Source organism: Lacerta agilis, chromosome 2 (assembly GCF_009819535.1).
Source record: "Lacerta agilis isolate rLacAgi1 chromosome 2, rLacAgi1.pri, whole genome shotgun sequence".
Taxonomy (NCBI): domain Eukaryota; kingdom Metazoa; phylum Chordata; class Lepidosauria; order Squamata; family Lacertidae; genus Lacerta; species Lacerta agilis.
The window spans coordinates 37584845-37604436 of record NC_046313.1 but is presented as its reverse complement, the minus strand read 5'-3'; the positions used below and the strand labels follow the sequence as shown (position 1 = coordinate 37604436).

At 45.3% G+C, this 19592-nt stretch overlaps 1 protein-coding gene across 1 annotated transcript; it reads left to right on the top strand.

The window, feature by feature from the left end:
* Positions 1–966: 966 nt before the first annotated feature.
* LOC117041147 (TBC1 domain family member 24-like) lies at positions 967–19206 on the top strand. The gene is made up of 7 exons (XM_033139559.1): positions 967–1269; positions 8213–9245; positions 10251–10409; positions 13771–13834; positions 15412–15507; positions 17357–17621; positions 18678–19206. The coding sequence occupies exons 1-7, from the start codon at positions 1080–1082 to the stop codon at positions 18821–18823; spliced, it is 1953 nt and encodes a 650-aa protein (XP_032995450.1). The 5' UTR covers positions 967–1079; the 3' UTR covers positions 18824–19206.
* The last annotated feature ends 386 nt before the right edge of the window (positions 19207–19592 follow it).

The following is a 19592-nucleotide window of genomic DNA, read 5'->3' as shown; positions in this document are numbered from 1 at the left end:
GGCTGCACGCCCTGCTGCCAGAATGCATGGCCTGCCCCCAGTATGCGTGGCCCGCCCTGGGACGCATGCCAGCCCCACACCCGCCTGCTTCCCACTCCCGGAGAATGAAGCTCCGCCACTGGACTGATGTATTACACAGATTAGCAGCAGGAGGGCACTCTGATGGCGAATAATTCCCAATCATTATATTCCCATCTTAACAGTCCCACCTTCTTTCTCACTGCAAGAACAGCAGTCACTTCAGAACTTGCCCTGCTTTCCTAGGTTAGACAAAACTCAAACAACAGCCCTGTGCTTATTGTATTCCACTCAAAACTAAAACTGTGTATACACTGTACCTTTAAAGAACACTGAAATTACATTCTTTGCCTTGGAGAAATTCTGGGCACTGTAGTTTACCTCTCACAGAGTTACAATTCCCAGCAACCCTTAACAAATTACAGTGCCCAGAATTCTTTGAGGGAAGGCATGATCTTTGAATGTGCTTTAAAAGGTATCGTGTGTATGCAGCCTGTGTAAACAAAAGGCCTCCCCGGTGTAGCTCTGTGGTACATTTATAACAGCTGAGCTTCCCCCTTTGTTTTTATACACTCTGAACCTCACAGCTTCGTCAGTTAAAACACTTGGCATGCACTGTTCACATGATTCCATTTCTGTCTTCAAGTAGAAACAAAGGAACCAGCAGGAAGCAGTTTGAGAGCCAGTTTTGTTGTTGATGTTCCATCCTTTCAAGGACGTTTAAAAAAGGACAGAAATCGAGAGACACCCCTACTCCCCCTCCCCTCTGTATATTGGTATGCTTGTTTTTCTGGTACACACGGGACTCGTTTTCTTGTGGTATTGCAAGGACCACACAGGGAAATAAAGTTTACCCTTGGAAAAATAAATGAGCCTTTTTTAATGGTCCTGATGATATTTTGATCAGTATCTTGCCTATTTATATCCTGCTCGTCAGAGAGGCATATGGCAGGCATGAATGAGTGAGTGAGTAGGTGGGGGAACGTTTTACTAGTGTTTACACCAAATAAGCATCTCCTTCGGGGAGGAGCTGGCTGCACAGGAAGCCTTGGGCCCAATAAATGAGGCACAGGAGCAAAGCTTCCACCAGGTCATTCAAGCAAGGACAAGGGATGCTGCAGATTGGGCTGAGTTATACCGGCCCCACTGGGGCCCCCAGAGCAGATGTCCCTTTGGACAAAGCAAGGGCAAGGAAAACAGCAAACACCATGATAGGTGAGCTAAAGGAAGGCAACCTGGAGACCACACAAGGTAAGACATCTCCAGTCAACCTTGCAGATCATCGGGGGGGGGGGGAGTATAGAGTCAGCCTAGATTTTACTTGTATCTTCTATATACCAGAAAGGTGGCTTGAGCAGGCCAGGCTAACAAGCTGTTCACCTGGATGGAAGTGTTATTTGCTCTTAACAAGCAGTTAGTTGTAATAGTGCATTATATCCAGGTGTTGCAGGGTTTTGCATTTGGCTGGGGTAGAGCCGGTGTCTGTTCTCTTCCTAGGGCTAGTACACAAACTGTGTGGCCACAGGTTCTCCACACCTGAGCTACATACAGCAACCCAGCAACTACATACAGCTTTAAAGCTCCAGGCCCTCAATTTAGCATGCTCCCTGAGATGTGCTACAGACAGAGGGAAGCATGCATTTACAGGCTGTTTCTGTCTCATTTCAATTTTTATTATGCATGTTTTATTTGCACATTAGGTTGACAATGTACTAAAGAAAGCAAGACTTTCAGCAATTCAGCTTGTGTATGCTTTATGAGTTTAAAATGCTAGTCGTTCTTTTTCTTAATTCAGATTGAAGCTGGTTTGGAGGAAATGAATCAAATTGCAGCATTTCCCAAGAAACAACAGTGTGTACACAGCTTCAGTCTAACCAGGCCCTTATTTCTGGATACAGGCAAGGCATGCAGAAATGGCACAAGCAGAAGGCATGCAGAAATGGCACAAGCGGGAAGCTTTTTGTTGTATAAACTAGCTTTCCTAACATAGTTTTAAAAGCAAATCCTAACTACAGAACAGCACAAGCTGCAGAACATAATGTTATCTGAGATGTATTTATTTATCCATGTGCTGTTAAAAAACAACACCTCCTTAAAACACTAATACACAAGTTTCAGTACTGATGAAGACACAATTTTTCAGCAATTGCAAAACATTCCCTCCAACTACTCTTTGGTCATCATTAACTAACTCTTTTTAAAACAAAATCGAAAATTCTTTAGCACAGTATTTCCCCCAGGGGGCTCAACTTCAACGGCAGGGCTAAAGAACTTGCTAACAGCACACATTTAATTTCAGAGGTTTTCATTTAATGCAGGAGCTTTAGGCACACTAGGGCTTACAGGGCACCTTGGGTCTGTAGACAAATATAATGACCTTCCCTGGCACAGTTTAGCCTCCCCAGTAGTCTCTTTTATCTCTTGATCCATTTTCTCCAACATGTTTTGTCTACCTTGCCTTTTGTATATGTTTTCCTTTGCCATGTAACTTCTTTGTTCCCAAGACTTTCCATATGGTTTATCCCAGCAATGCGTAAGGACCCCCCCCCCCCACACGCTCTAGATCATTCCCAGTGTGGTGTAGTGGTTAAGAGCAGTAGACTCGTAATCTGGTGAACCGGGTTCGCATCTCCGCTCCTCCACATGCAGCTGCTGGGTGACCTTGGGCTAGTCACACTTCTCTGAAGTCTCTCAGCCCCACTCACCTCACAGAGTGTTTGTTGTGGGGGAGGAAGGGAAAGGAGAATGTTAGCCGCTTTGAGACTCCTTTGGGTAGTGAAAAGCGGGGTATCGAATCCAAACTCTTCTTCTTCTCCACAGATGCAAGCCTTTTTTCTTCATTTCTTTCTTGCTCTCAATTCTTTGGTTTCTATATTCCTACCTGCTCCCCGCTTTCTAAGTGATAAGAACAGGGCCAGCCCCATTATAATGCAAAGTAAAGGTAAAGGTTTAGGGACCCCTGACTGTTAGGTCCAGTCATGGATGACTCCGGGGTTGCGGTGCTCATGTTGCTTTACTGGCCGAGGGAGCCGGCGTACAGCTTCCAGGTCATGTGGCCAGCATGACTAAGCCACTTCTGGCAAATCAGAGCAGCGCACGGAAACACAGTTTACCTTCCTGCCAGAGTGGTACCTATTTATCTACTTGCGCTCTGATGTGCTTTTGAACTGCTAGGTGGGCAGGAGCTGGGACCGAGCAACAGGAGCTCACCCCATTGCGGGGATTTGAACTGCTGACCTTCTGATCGGCAAGCTCTAAGCTCTGTGGTTTAACCCACAGCGACACCCGCATCCCTTCCATAATGCAAAGTAAAGGTAAAGGTAAAGGGACCCCTGACCATTAGGTCCAGTCGCAAATGACTCTGGGGTTGCAGCACTCATCTCGCTTTATTGGCCGAGGGAGCTGGCGTATAGCTACTGGGACATGTGGCCAGCATGACTAAGCCGCTTCTGGCGAAGCCGGAGCAGTACCTATTTATCTAATTGCACTTTGACATGCTTTCTAACTGCTAGGTTGGCAGAGCAGGGACCGAGCAACGGGAGCTCACCTCGTTGCGGGAATTCGAACTGCCGACTTACTGATCGGCAAGCCCTAAGCTCTGTGGTTTAACCCACAGCACCACCTGCATGTAGATTTAGCCAATTAGGGAAAGAGAATGTGACATGCTCCTTGGTTCATTTTAAGGTGTGTGTGTCTTCCCTAGTGAAAATGTCATTGCTGCCCCATAGAATGAAGCTCAGAAATCCAGGATGATAGCGTAACTGCATTTATGAATTTTCTAACTCCAGCTTGTTTGTTTTAAATTTGTTGTTGGCACGCCCCCCGCTACGTGTGTGAGTGATGTCAGCAACACAATTCTCCCCTTCCCCGAAACTTGTAAGAATGAAAGAGAAAACCTTCCCGATGCAGAGAAATCCATCATTATTTCACCCATATTGCTGGGTGTGGGGAGGATATGGTTTGTATCAGTCCTGCACCCAGTGTTGCTTTACCCACTTTACCGGAGGGACAGTGAAGTTAAGAGTGTTGTATGACAACCCCGCTGTTGTTATTCTGGTTTGTTGCTGCTGTTGTTTAAGGGAAATGCAGGATGGACTGTGAAATTGGTTGTAGCAGCTGAGAAATTAATTAAAGGTACAGGGGTGAAGGGAGCTAGGGGGGAAAGTAAGAGTTTCAGTTGTGGGTGAAAGGATGTTATCTAGATCAGTGTTTTTCAACCACTGTTCCGCGGCACACTAATGTGCCGCGAGATGTTGCCTGGTGTGCCGTGGGAAAAATTGAAAAATTCAAGAGAATTACTTTATATATAGTCAATATAGGCACAGAGTTAATTTTTTTAACATTTTCTAATGGTGGTGTGCCTCGTGATTTTTTTCATGAAACAAGTGTGCCTTTGCCCAAAAAAGGTTGAAAAACACTGATCTAGATGCCAGATATAGATAGCAGGTCTAGCCATTTAGAGAGAGATATGGGTGTAGATATGGTGCATAAGTTTCTTAGAGGCCAGGCCTATCCAGCTTGGATGACTATTTGTCACCAGATCTATCAGAAATGGTAGACATGTTCTTTGAAGTTAGTTCTGTATGCATGTATACACCCCCCCTGCACTTAAAACATTCCTGCAGACACCAATGAACTGGAGTGTGTCACTTTCCCAGACCCTGAAGGATATTACACTCCCAGGCTAGAAATAAAAACCCAGGGATCAAATACATTAACATTATTTTGTTAAGTGCCTGAGATCCATCAGGTAAAACTTTGGGGGGAAACCATAGCTACAGACTCTCAAACTGCAATCAGGGCCTCCAAACTAACACCACCATCTTCAGCTCTGAGGAGAGCAACAACTTCCAGATGGTTTTTTTTTTTGCATTTGATTGTCACTCGCTACTCTTCTTCCCCCCCCCCCCCGCTTCTTTCCCCAAGCAATGAGCCATTGCAGCTGACACCCATGTTTCTGTTCTGGCGTTTCTATTTCTGTAGCATCTCTGCAGTACAAATTAATAGTATAACAATGCTATAAATGGTTAGGCGACAGGTGTTAACTGAATGCTAAGCATTAGCACAGTTTAACTTGCAGCCATTATGAAGGATTCTGGGAAAACAGTTTGGGACCTTATCATCTCCAAACCTACAACAGCAAGTGTGCACTGAACTGTTATCTCTCCCACCTGCAGGACTATGCAAAACCACAGTGATATCACTCCCACTATTTCAGCTTTAACTAATCAGCCTCTAAGGTGCTTTGGGAATTACTCTTCTCAGTGTATCTTCTAAACCGAACGCAGGGACGAATAGCATTAGGACCTGGGCATCCACTCTTGGAGGCATGCTATGCGGAACAGATTTTGGTAGAAACTTGCAAGTTCTTACTCTGTCATGTCGTCAGAAATGTCAACAGGATTTCCTGTGCCCATGATTACACTATATAGGGATTAGGGTCCCTGCATCCCACCCCCCAAAATCTATTGACAAGAACTGCTGCTTAGGCAGATAGATTAATGTAACCTAGCCTACCTTAGACGGCTGTTGCAAATGTAAAATGGGGAGGGGAGGAAAACATACACAATCTTGTGCTCTTGGGTGGAAAAGCAAAATGCAAATATATGCTACACAGCACATAGTTATCTGAAGAAGTGCGCATGCACATGAAAGCTTATACCAAGAACAAACTTACCAGTAGTTGGTCTCTAAGTCTAAGGTATCTGAAGAAGTGTGCATGTAGACCCAAGAGACCGATTCATAAAACCCCTGTTTCCGAATGGAACTCACTTGAATAGGGTGGAAAGGGTGAAATGGCTGCTGAGCGATACTGATGACTTTGTAACTTATAAAGTAGCACTCTATGCATTGGCAGCTAAGAAGAGCAGGAGGAAAGAACTAGATAAAATAGCAGTCAACTGCAAAGGGGATTCGGATATTTAATTTGGCCCTTTTTACTAGAGAACCTTCTGCTATTCTATTTTATGCAACAAACAATCTTAGTAGTTGTGACGGTGGTTGTATGTGTGGTGCCTGATGGTTTTTATGGTTATTGCTGTTTTTCCGTTTTTTGTTTTTCTGAATGATGCCATGGCCTATGGCTAGCGCAATAAAAGTCTATGATGATGAGCGTGCATGCACACAAAAGCTTATACTTTACCCAGAACAAACTTAGTTGGTCTCTAAGGTGCTACTGGACTTTTTTTTTAATTTTTATTTATTTATTTCGACTGCGTCAGACCAATACGGCTACCTTCCTGAATCTAGAAGCACAGTTAAATTATGGAATAAACGCCCATGGGAAGCAGTGTTGGGATGTAGATGGTCATCAACTTAGATGGATATAAAAAGAGGATTAGACAAATTGATGGAGCATAAAGCTACTAGCCACAATGACTAGGATATGCTTTCATTGTATGCTTCTGAATACTAGTTGCTTGAAACCATATGAGGGGAGAGTGCTGTTGTATTTAGGTCTTGTGTTCAGTTTCCCACAGGCATCTGGTTGGCCACTGTAAAAACAGGATGCTGGACTAGATGGGCCATTGGCCTGAGCTGGCAAGGCTCTTACATCATTGCATTCAAACACATCACATAAATAACACTATAAAAGTAGCCTCCTTGCTCTAACTGCAATGTTTCACATTCCAGATATTTACAGCAAGATACCCAGGCAAACAAAAAGTTTGACAACCCTGATAGCCAACCGACACAGAAAGCTGTATACATTATTTAACAATACATTGCATGGGGCATTCCAACCTAAATTTTATTTTATTACTTATGTTTTAGCTGATCAGGAAGTAGGATCAATTAAGTATTAAACACACTGTGATTGATGTGACCTATATTCACCATGATTTCTAACATTTCACTGGTTTTACGTTCTGTCTTCTATTTTAGAAAGCCCTAAACTCCATCACTGGGAAAATCAGCAAAGTAACCCATCTGTTTATTTTATGGCTGTCATCTACAGCTGCAGGCATGGCATCTCTTTTCTCCTGAGGAAACCTTCCCAGGAAGTGGTTATTAATTGTCTGCCTGCCTGTCCCCACCTCTCTCTCATTTAAATGATAATCTACCTTGTTACTTGAAGAAGATGCAGTTGCCTGGCTCAGACTGCATGATATTATTCGCGCTTTCATTGGCTTTTCACAAGCCTGCCTCTGGAACACTGAACGGCCCACACCATCAAGCAGGTGGATACCCTTTTGCCCGGTGCCAACTATTTCACATTAGGAGATTCTGATTTTGGATCTAAACGGAGTTGAAGCATTCTGAAGGAAGCCTATGGAATACTTCCTAGGTTCCTGAACTCCCTACTCCCTCAGAGAATATGTGCTTGGGTGATTTTAGGCTCTACATACAGTCTGGAAGAATGCACTTTGAAAATCCTGTGGCTTTGCAAATAGTTCCTTTTGCCTTTTTGTACCACTTTAAGATAAAGTGTGGTTTGTAAATCAGTTTTAGAATACCATTTATTCGTTCTAACAATGCCTAATGGTTTTGATTTCCTAACCAACAAACCTATTTTTATATGTTGCATAATGCGTATATGGATCTACATTCTCTGTGCCAGGGATTGGAAAGCCCTTTTCAGCCCAAGGGCCACATTCCCTTCTGGGGGCCGCATGCCATTGCTGAACAAGGCCAGAGGCAAACATTGGTGGGGCACTGAATTGAAATTTTACCCTTGGACAGTAGGCTAGTTTCTACACACGCTCACACACCCTTTATCTCTGCTCCACCCAGGGAAGTAAGAGTTAAAAGACACATTCCAGCCTGGCAAAAACACTCAAGGAGGGTGAGAAGCAAGGCTAATGGTGGGTATGGCTTTGAGAGAGTCCCAAGGACCAGACAGAGAGACTTGAAGGGCCACATTCAACCCCCCCAGGCCTGAGGTCCACCACCCTTGCTCTATGCTTACTCACATTTAACTAATGATGAGCAGATAGCTTTGATTTACATGAGAGATGGAAGCATCCCCAAATACTGTACATAGAAGACTAAATGAAAGCCTATGAGGTGACAAGTGATAGCTATGACCGGTGCTTGTGTTTAAATCTTAAGTAGGAATTGTCTGTGGTTGCAATTCCAAAGAGACTGGATAAAATCCCAGTGCTTTTCACCCACAGTTGTCAGGAACAGTTTAAGCAATCTGCCCAATGGTGAGATGTGAATCATGCTGAACCATGGTGCTTTTGCTCCACAGAGACCACTGATCTATCCAAGGCCTCCTTGCAAATCCCTTCGGTGGTTGCGATGGACATGGATGCAGCCTCTTGCTTACGCTGTAGTGAATTTGTGGACCAGAACAAGATGCCCAAGTTGAATGAGCAGCAAGACAGTCAAGAGCAGCTGCTTGGCAAGTCTATGAAGGAGCTCAAAAAGCTGGGGAGAGAAGGGCACTGGGCAGGAAGTCACACTCTGAGGGCGCAGGCATATCAGCATGTAATCCAGCACATACCATGCCGGCTCATGACCCCTGATGCTGAAGTCTACAGGGACGTCGCCAGCAAGCTGTTTGAAGACCCAAGCGAGAGCTTCGACCCATTACCTGAATTCCTGGAAGGAAGCATCATGCCCGAATACTGCCTCTCCGAAGAAGGGGTAACTGCAGTGAAAAAGATACTCATCTGCATTTCCAGCCTATACCCCGATATCACCTACTGCCCCCTACTTCCCGCTGTGACTGCCCTGATGCTCCATTACAGCCAAGGCGAGGCCCAGTGCTTTGAGGACACTTGCCGGCTCCTCTACTGCAACGCTCCCCACACCTCCTACATTGACCACTCCTTCCTCACCCACGAGGCTTCGTGCATGACCTTTGGGGACCTGGCCAACAAACACTGCCCAGCTGCCCACCGCCTGATAGCGAGCTCATCGGACAACATCTTTGAGGTGTATTCCAATTGGCTGGTCTGGCTTTTCGATGGCCTCCCGTTCGATTATGTCATCCGCATATTTGATGTGTACCTTCTGGAAGGGCAGAAAGTCCTCTACCGGATTGCGCTGGCCCTGCTCAAGCAGTTCCAGCTGTCCGTGGCTTCGCAAGGCTTGGAGGTGGTAGATATCAAAGGGAGCTTGTGGGGTTTCATGCGGGACATTCGTGAGCACATGACCACCGACAAGCTTCTGGAAAAGGCGTTCAGCATCCGGCTTTTCTCCCGCAAAGAAATCTGGCTCCTTCAAATGGCTAACAGGAAGGCATTATTGGAGAAAGGAGTGACCGCAGTGCAGCACAGGTACAAAAGGCCACGAGGCACCATCCAGTTAGCTCAGTCAGTAGAACTTGAGACTCTTAATCTCAAGGTTGTGGGTTCTAAAGATTCCTGAATTGCAGGAGGTTGGACTAGAGGACCCTCATGGTCCCTTCCAACTCTACAGTTCTATGATTCTGTGAAGGATCTTCTTTACATCCTACTTTAGATATTGCACATTCTCTTTTGAGAAGCACTCCACCAAACACTACGGCTAAGTCAATTACAGAGCACTCTACAGTACAGCTACAGATGACCAGAGACATTCAATCCCCATAGGATAATTTCATACAGATTTTTTTTTCCTGCTGGCACTATGGTCCCACTTTAAACAGTCATTACCTGTGACTAAAGACTTCTGGGAGCTGTAGTTTGTTAAAGGCGCTGAAAGTTCATAGCAGCCCCCTGTTCCCTTCCTAGAATTACAATTTGCAGAGTTCCCTGGGGATTGATTGTTAAACCACTCTGGAAATAGTAGCTCTGGGAGAGGAACAGGACTCTCCCAACAACTCTCAGCACCTTTAACTAATTACAGCTCCCATAATCCTTTGGGGAGGGGAATCATGACTGATAGTGGTTCAAATTATGGTGTGATTGTGGCCTTAGTATAAAAGCACAAAAAGAACCAGGATTGTCCCAAGTGACAAAGGGATTTAGGAAGCACAAAGGCACATGGCATTGGTAAAGTGATATTTCTGGATCAGCTGCTTTAGAATTAATCTATACCACATTGCCAATTGTTGCATTCGTTCTCTCCAACAGTAGCAAAAAGCAATTGCCTTGACTAATTTTAGATCTCATTCTTTGGAACTGACACAACAGTCTGTTATGTCTACTACCATTGGACATAACATATGAAGAGCTGGCTGTGTTTTTGGTTAGTAGTATCTTTGGAAGAAAAATCTTTGTCCTCAGGATGGGGATCTATGGAGCTATTTATAAGTACAGGATTAATTATTTCCCCCTTCTCTCCTCTCCTCTGCTGTACAGGCAACCGTTTCACCTCACTGTGAATGCCCACAATTTCTCTTCCACCATTGTTACTGCTCAGGAAATGCGTGTGGTCTGGTCCTGGATCCCTGAACGGTTTTCTTTGTTCTCACCTGTCCTCATATTCTCAACTTCGGAAAATGGATACAGCTTGCAGAGGTAAGTTGGCATCTGCACAGTGAGTTCCAAACCATCAGAATTCTCAACAGGATAAAGAAAATGAACAGAAAGGTTAAAACATTTGGGGCTTTTTAGTTTAGTTATAAGGCAAGCAATGGGAGACATGATAAGGTTTTATAAAATTATGCATGGTGAGAGGAAAAGCGTTTTTTCATCTCCCATAACACTAGAACCTGGGGCCATCCAGTAAAACTGAATGTGGGAAGTTTCAAGAAGCATAAAAGGAAATACTTCTTCACATAGTACATAGCTAAACCAGTGGAGAGAGATTCTTCTCCCTCTTCCATAATACTAGAACTTGGGACTATCCAGTGAAGATTCAGGGCAGTCCTTCGCACAGTGCATAGCTAACCTATGGAATAACCACTAATTGGGATGGCTAGAAGGAAATGGGGGGGGGGAATCATGGATATGGATATCAATGATCACAAGCCACAACAGGGCTAGTTCATTCAGGGAAGCTTGGGGAATATTTCAAGGTTGTGCAGGAAATGAGGTAATACCGGTATCCTGTGAAGTGTGTTACTTTGCCTTGGAATGGTGCGTTGCTTTTAGGTTTGGGTTTATTATGTATTTTGTGTTCTCACTTTGTATTTTTATGTTGTGAACAACCCTGTGACCTTCAGATGAATGGAGCAGTGCCGGATTTACGTATAAGCTAAACAAGCTATAGAGAGAGCCCCCAAAAATGTAAAGGAAAAAAAAACTGGATGTACATTTCCAAAATATAAGATAAAAAACAAATAAAATAAAACCTACATACAGTAACAGTGTTTTGTGTTGTGTAGGCTCCTATGATGTGTAAGTAATGGGCCCCACCTGCTGGCCTGCTCGCTAAAATATTCAACATAAAAAACAGTGACAATTTGTTGTTGACAAAGGACAGCTGGACATATAAAGGGCCCCATTACCTTCAGTAACTTAAAAGGTACAGGGACCCCTGACCATTAGGTCCAGTTGCAGACGATTCTGGGGTTGCAGTGCTCACCTCGCTTTACTGGCCAAGGGAGCCAGCATACAGCTTCTGGGTCATGTGGCCAGCGTGACTAAGCCAGTTCTGGCAAACCAGAGCAGCACACAGAAACGTCGTTTACCTTCCTGCCGGAGTGGTACCTATTTATCTACTTGCACTTTGTGCTTTCTAACTGCTAGGTTGGCAGGAGCAAGGACCGAGCAAGAACGGGAGCTCACCCTGTTGCAGGAATTCGAACTGCCAACCTTCAGATCAGCAAGCCCTAGGCTCTGTGGTTTAACCCACAGCGCCACCCGCGTCCCTTCAGTAGCCTAGGGCCTCATAAAAACCTAAATCTGGCCCTGGAAGGGAGGCATACAAATTTAATAAATAACAGCAAGTTATCTGTTGGAGGCAGTATGCCTCTGAATGGCAGTTTCTGGGAATCACAAGTGTGGAGACTACTGTTGCACTCAGCTTTTGCTTGTGAGCTTCCCAAAAGCAACTAGTTGGCTACTGTGAGAACAGGATGCTGGACTATTGCTTATTATTCAGGGCATTTATCTAGGTTTAAGAATTAATTTGATAATGTGCCCCAATGATTTTTTTTTTTTTTTGCATAGGAATTGCCATAGGGATAATGTTTGTTTAAAACATTTCTTCAGCCAAAAGGGCTCCCAGGGTAGCTGACATGAGATTGATAATAGTGTGTGCCCTCAGACTAGCATGGCAGAACATGACAAAAAGGGAATAAGAAAACTCCAGGAGCAGTTTTTAAAGTTTGTATAAGGATCAGTTGGGATGGAAACAGTTGAGGAAGAGAAGGAGTAAAATGGAGCTGATCTCTCTGGAGTGGCCCTGCTTCCCTTCTCTTCCTCTGCTGCAGGCTGATGGAAAGGAAGTGTTCCTATGCTTCTGACCCATAACATTTATGTTGCTTGGAGAGAAGCCTTCTGGAAACAGGACAGACTAAAAGCAAAAGGCAAAAAAGCTCTACAATATCACATTAGGATTTCAATGTAACACACAAATAAGCGAGGGGAAAGACTGCTTAAATTTGCTCCATGGATCATTTGGAGGCTACTGCCAGTGTTGTCCCCCCCCTCCATTTTGAAAATGTGCATGCAAAATGGCTATAGGGATGCTGCCTACTAATGTCAGAAGGGTCAACCATGAATTTGTGATAATTACCTTGGAAAGTTCCCAGGACTCGCTTTGCAGGCCATGCATCTCATACTAGCACCTGGCCATTCTGTCATTACAAAGAGATGGGCCTCAACCTATTTTCTATTGACATTTCCAAAATAAAAGAACGTAAATATTGAAGTCTGGCCAGGTACACTGGGACACATGTAACAACAGCAAATCTTGTTAGAAAACACCCCTGATGGTCTGCTTGGTAGAAGTGTGAAAGCTCCCCCTGCCCTCTCAGAAGATTAGAATCTGATCAGTGTCATAGTCCTGGGGCAAATAATAGTTAAGACATACCCACATCCAAAGAAATAAACTTTCACAATCACAATTAAGCTGCCTGCTTTCAGACCTAGGAATCGTATGTCAAGATCCCGCATGCACCCCGGGGATTATGTTGTGCTTAAATTTTTATCTGAGCAATTACCTGCATCACTGAGCAAAAATTCTGGCTTCAAACTCCACATAGCATGCCAGGTTTTCTTGTTATTATACATCCCTAAACAATACTGAAAATGAACAAAGGAGTGTTTTTGCCTCCTCTCCTTTATGAGTTTACAAAGGCTGCCTGTTTAACACAGCAACGGTAAGCACGAGGAGATTGATGACTGTCCCTACGTACTGCTATTCCTCCAGGTATTTAAACTAGTAACGTCCAGACCTATAGAAAGAGATGCACAGACAGATTTCTCTGTGATGCATGAAAACACCAAAGGGATGATGTTACGTCCAACTTCTGCAGAGACCTTGCAGTATCAGTGTTGCAACTCAGAGCCATCCCATCTCCTCCCTGGATTATGGTACTACTTCTTTCACCAGCAGTGGACTTAATCCAGAAAATCCTCCCCCAAACCCAGGCAGGAGGATGAAAAGCATCATGGGGTCTAGCCCAAGAAGAAACAGAAAAGCATAGAGTGCAACAGGCAGTTTGGGTGGATTACATGAGCCTTTGGCCTGATCCAGGACTCTTGTTCCTAGTGTGGAAAGCATGCATTGGATCTGGATGATTATGCAGGAAGCCTGTTTTGCTTGCACCTTGATGCTTTCATTGCCCCAGGCTTCCTAGTACTGTAATGTACTAAAGTAGAATGTGCTGTGCTGACAGGTCACAGTCCATTCGACTTCCACCTCAGTGCTATAATGGGATTGCTTTCCCTGACATTAGCTCATCCTTCTTCCTTTTTTTTTCCCTTGCAGGTTTTATTCCTGCTGTGAAGGCTACGAACCAACGGTACTGCTGTTAAAAACCACACTGGGGGAAGTAAGTCTCTTTTGAGCATCCAAGAGACTTGCGGGTGGGGCCTTTCTTCTATGGGTCTGAAAGCGCAAATAATAGAAATGTCAGAAACCATCGGCAGGGTACTCGGTATACTCTGCCTGGACTAGCAACAAGTTCCAAAATTCTCCGCTGAAGGATGCTCACTGAATAGTGAACACAAGCATTTGTTTGTTCATATCTGTAACTCACTTTGATGCTTGCCAAATCAGGAAGAGTAGGGGTGGTGGAGGCAAATTGAGATCTGGGTCAGAATGGTTAGTAAGGCTATAAAGAGCATCTGTTCAGAGACACAGGACAGCACAGGTTCCTTTACCCCCAGGTGAAAGGGGTGCTTCCAAACAGTACTGTTTCAGAATTGATAGACGGCACTGTTACTTTTCTTGGGTCACTCTTAAAGACAGCAATAGGGACGCGGGTGGCGCTGTGGGTTAAACAACAGAGCCTAGGGCTTTCCGATCAGAAGGTCGGTGGTTTTAATCCCCGCGATGGAGTGAGCTCCCGTTGTTCGGTCCCTGCTCCTGCCAACCTTGCAGTTCGAAAGCACGTCAAAGTGCAAGTAGATAAATAGGTACCACTCTGGCAGGAAGGTAAACGGCATTTCCGTGCGCTGCTCTGGTTCACCAGAAGTGGCTTAGTCATGCTGGCCACATGACCCGGAAGCTGTACGCCGGCTCCCTCGGCCTGTAAAGCGAGATGAGCACCGCAACCCCAGAGTCATCCACGAGTTCGACTGAGTTCTGTTGCACCAAGTTTTCATACTCGATAGGGAGCTGCAGCCAAGGACAATACATTGCTTTCCACTCACAATCTTAAGTGTACACTTCAAAATGTAACCCGTGAAATGATCCAGGCTTTCCTTTAACTAGACTAAAGTGACATTGACACTTTATGGGTGGTGCTTATCTTCATGGCTGGGTACCTGAAGGAACACTTGCTTCCACCTCAACCTGCTCTGGCCCTCCTCTCTGTCTCTGGGTGATCAGAGGTGAGTGAGGAGAGGCCTTTTCTGCTGTGGAGCTTTGGCTCTCCAAGGAGGCTCAGCCTTCAGGACTTTTAAAGTCCTGTCTTTTATGGTGCTCTTTAAAGTTTTTGGTTTCATGCTGTTTAGCTTAAAACTTTTTAAAAGAAATCTTGAATTATAGTGTATAACTCATGTTTCTTTGATTTGTTAGACACCCCAGATATGGATGTCGTTGAAGGGAAGACACATTTTAAAATTTAGTTTAATTAACAGCAAGAGATCACAAATTACAAACCTTAAGCTCTCTGTCAATCCAAAGTCCCTATCCTAATATTTGCTCCAGTTTTATCTGCTTATTATGCTGTCATAAAATGGCTAAAAGACTGTGATAGTATCTCATTTTGTGACACTACTCTATTTGGTACATAGCCATATCCAATTATGACTGTGCTGCTTCAATTAAAGCGTTTGAAGGGAGCGACCCTATCAATCTTCTGTGATAATATATATATATATTTGGCTCCTCAGCTCTTTCTGAGATCCTCTAGGAATGACAAATGACAGAATTTATTGCTTCTTGTCTCTTCCTTCCATACAGGTGTGTGGAGCATTTCTGTCCTCCGACTGGAGCGAAAGGAAAAAAAGTGGGGGGACATCAAGTTTCTTTGGCACAGGAGAATGCTTTGTTTTCACAGTGAGTCTAAAATTTATTCTCACAATGGAGATTGGGTTGGTTTTAGAAGTATCAATTTTTAAAGTCCTTTTATTCATTGGCCTTCAACTGGTAGGTCACAGCCTGACCAATACTGGATCACAGTCCAAACTAAAGTGGGTCCCAGCAGCAGCACTCATACCATATAAATAAGCAGTAAAAAAATAAATGTGGGCCTCAAAATGCATTTTCAGGCTAAAGTTGAAGCCCACTCTGTCTATCCCAAAATGTAGCTGTGAGTCTCAACACCCCTAACTAGGTAAGGTGGCCAGCCGGCTGTAGAACAGGGCAGGGCTCTACCTGTTGCAATTCCCTCTTCTGCGCCACCTTGTTCTGAAAGTGCAGCATGGCATATGAGCACAGTGAGCTTCCTACATGTATAGACATTGCCAGACCAGCTTCACCAAGTAGTGAACCAACCAATTCACCACTAGGAGTCTGGGTGTTGCAGTCAACTACAACCACTGCTTAATAATTGTGACATTCCCTCCTTCACTGGCAATATTTAAGCAGAGGCTGGATGGCTATCTATGTCCCGGTTCCCCTTCTCAGACACAGTAAATGGATTCAGGACTTCATTGCTACCAAAGGCTTCATTCCACAGTTCACTGCATGGCCTAAACATAAATCAGGGTGCAGGTTGCACAGCTCATAAGCAGAGTTCTAAGTTCATGGCTAGGCACCTGGTCTCAACACCTGTTATGCCTCATTGGCTTTCTGTTTGAAGAATAGGGCAGGCAGAGCCATTTGTGTGGATCCAAGCAACACAGCATTCATGTTGGTTGGTGTGTACTTGGAGATGGAGTCTGATTCACTGCCTGCCCAAAATTCAGGCACCTCCCTGGTTTCTGGGGAATTGTCAATAGCTGGAGGTGGGTTGGGGGTTGAGTCAGGCCGTTCCCCCTCTTCAGTTCAGATATATGCCACTTTCAGGGTAGGAATGTCTCCAAAATAATGACTCAGTCCTGTCCCCACCAGGTCCTGTTTGGCACCCCCTAGAGCACTTGGCCCCTTCTCAGGACCCAGCTCAATCATCATATCTCAACCCTCCTCCAACCAGCCCTGCCAAGAAGTCTCCTCAGGACTCGTGACAACCTAAAGTTGCAACATTCCACTTGCGCTAATCAGGGGGTTGGTCTACATTAGGGTTTCCCAAACTTGCTTCGTCAGTTGTTTTTGGACTACAACTCCTATCTTCCCTAGCTAGCAGGACCAGTGGTCAGGGATGACTGGGACTGTAGTCCAAAATCAGCTGGAGACCCAAGTTTGGAAAACCCTGGTCTAGATTATCTTGAAGGTTCCTTCCAAGCCTAAAATTCTATGTGCACTATGTTCACATTGAGGTTACCAGGAGCTCAGTTGGAACCAGTTCCCTCAAGGAGTCATGCCCTGGGGCAGAGCTTTCCAAACTCTGTGTCATGACACTTTAGTGTGTTGCCTCCAGTGTGTAGGTGTGCTGCATGGAAACTCCCTGCACACCTCCCAGGGCTGGAAAGGGGTTAGTTTGACCTCCAGTTTGCTAGTAAATTACTGTTTCGTGAAATAATACATGTCAAAAAAGTGTGTCACCAACATGACAAGTTTGGAAAGTTCTGTCCTAGGGGAAGGGCCACAGCTCAGAGTAGCACATCTGCTTAGCATGCAAATAGTGCCAAGTTCAATCTCTGGCACTTCCAGGGCTAGGAGAGACCCCTGCCTGAAACCCTGGGGAGCTGTTGCCAGTCAGATGGGCTCAGGCAGCTTTCCTATGTGCCCTCCTGTTCATGTGCTGCCATAGCAGAGCAATCACAATGGAAAAATATACTTGATTTATGTCATTTTGCTTTGAAAGGTTCACCCAGAAATGGAGCGATATGAGTGGGTGTTCATCAAGAAGCCAGAACAAGCTAAAGCTCTGCCCCGATCTCCACGCCCGCGCTCTCCATCTCCCTTCTCTTCCGAGGGTCACTCAACAACCAGCTCAAACCACCTCACTGTGCCAGTGTTGGACATGATTAAATACCGCCTCTCTCCATTCCTGGCAATTCGACACTTCAAGCTGCCTTCCAAAACAGCCTCCATGTTCATGTCTGGAACTCGGGAAGAGATCATCATAGGTAGCTATGCTTCTACTATGACACTATAGCTGCCGCAGAGACCATAGTGCCACAGACATTTCTGGCACCCAGGACTGGCCCTATCGTTAGAGCGGGGAAGCTGCTTCAAGCAGCGGTTGCTGGCAGGGAAGGGAGGCAGCAGTGGCATGGTGTTGTTGGGGTAGAACTGAATGTGCCATGTGACCTGTCCTGCACAAACACCTAAACATTGACCATGCTGGTTGGGTCTGATGGGAGTTGCAGTTTAGCACTCCCTGCTGTTAGGGGTTAAGGATACACTGAAACATTTCATAGAGGAACTGAGTGATGAGAAGCCTTGCACTGATATCAGGTACAGCTCTATGTAAAGTAGCACAAATAATATCAACTGGACAGCCTACCAGTGATGGTACAATGAGGCCTGACTGCTTGCATGCAGCATGCAGCAATATACATGCACGGACTACACTGTTTGCATGCAGAATAAGGCATTAATCTAAACTGAGAGACCTTTGTGCTCATATATAGCGGTAATGCAGGGGTGCTGTGCTATACGTGAGCAACCTAGCAGCACACACAGCTTGAAAATACTATGGCTGATGACAGCCACTAGGAGGCTACATGATCACATTAGCACAGAAAATATCCCCAAGTACTTTGGCGTAAGATAGGCCTTTCCAGTTTAAAAGCTTATTTTGGAGCTCCTTGCAAACAGCGTTGAAATTTAGGTCAGGTTTAGTCTCTGGAAATGCAAGATTAATCCCTTCGCGGTCTTTCATCGGTTCAATTATTTAGATGAAGCCATTTGAATGGTTGTTACTATGTTTCAGCAGGTGGTTTGCTCACAAAGTAACTACAATAAAAAGGAACTAGTTTTGCAAAATTTGGGGCCAATATACCATACACACTTTTCTTTTCTGTGCCCCTGCATATGCTGCTGTCCTCTAGTCAGAGTGTTTCAGATTTAACTTCACAGCATTGAAATCTGCTACAGATCATACAACAGAGAACAGCATTTTGGTTTGCTTTTCGTAGCCAGCAACAGCCCACAACAAATCTCTGTTCATTTTCCCCCAGGTGGTGGAGGAGGCCAAGCTCTGTTTATTGATGCTGATCTGCATCATGGGAGAACGGAGCACTGCGAAACATTTGACAACCCTCCTCTCTGCCAAGAAAACTTCCAGGTGCAGCTTCTAGAGGTCTGGGGCTTTCAAAACTCCTGATAGCGCCAATGAGGTGCAATATTTCAGGCTAACATTCCTCTCCACAACACTGGGCATGACAACTGGTATTGAAAGAAATGGCACAAGGTGGTATCTGGAGATGTCAGGATCAGAACATTTTCACACGTTTTGGAAACTGTCCACTAGTGCATGACTTTTGGCACTAGACTTTCTAGTGAACAATCCGAACAAAGGGAAATAGTCCCAACCAACTATAAATAAGATGGGGGGGGGGATAAAAATGTGATAAAAATGTGAATAAACTGATGTAGTAGCTATAGTATATGAAAAGTATTTTAATAAGATGGAAAACCAGCTAAAACAGGGGTCGGCAACCTAATGCCCATGGGCCACAAGTGGCCCACAGGGGTCGTTTAACCGGCCCACAAGCTGCCCCCGAACTGAGCTGCCTGCTTGGTGAGCCCCCGCACACTGCGCTAAACCAGCACAGCACGGCAACTCGCTTCTGCGACGCAAAAATCACGTCTGCGGACTTCCGGCGGCGACGCCATTGCGGGTGGTCGTGGGCTGCTTCGGCTGCGAAGCACCCAGTCCATCCCGGGGGTTTGGAGCCCCGCTACCGCAAAGCGGGGCTCCGGTGGGGTGCGGGAAGAGCGTCCCGCACCCTGGGCTCCCCGGCTGTGCCCGTTGTGGCTCCGAACCCTTCCCTCGCTCCCCCTGTAAAGGGGGAGTGGGGGTGAAGGGACGACGGAGCCGGGCTATAGGGGACATGCCCCAACCGGGATGTAAATGCGGCGGCAAAGCCTGT

Coding starts and splice junctions, on each gene's coding strand:
- LOC117041147 (XM_033139559.1), top strand. CDS start 1,080: ATGAGGCACAGGAGCAAAGCTTCCACCAGGTCATTCAAGCAAGGACAA. Junction 13,835..15,411: donor TAAAAACCACACTGGGGGAA/GTAAGTCTCTTT, acceptor CCTTCCATACAG/GTGTGTGGAGCATTTCTGTC. Junction 15,508..17,356: donor GAGAATGCTTTGTTTTCACA/GTGAGTCTAAAA, acceptor TTGCTTTGAAAG/GTTCACCCAGAAATGGAGCG.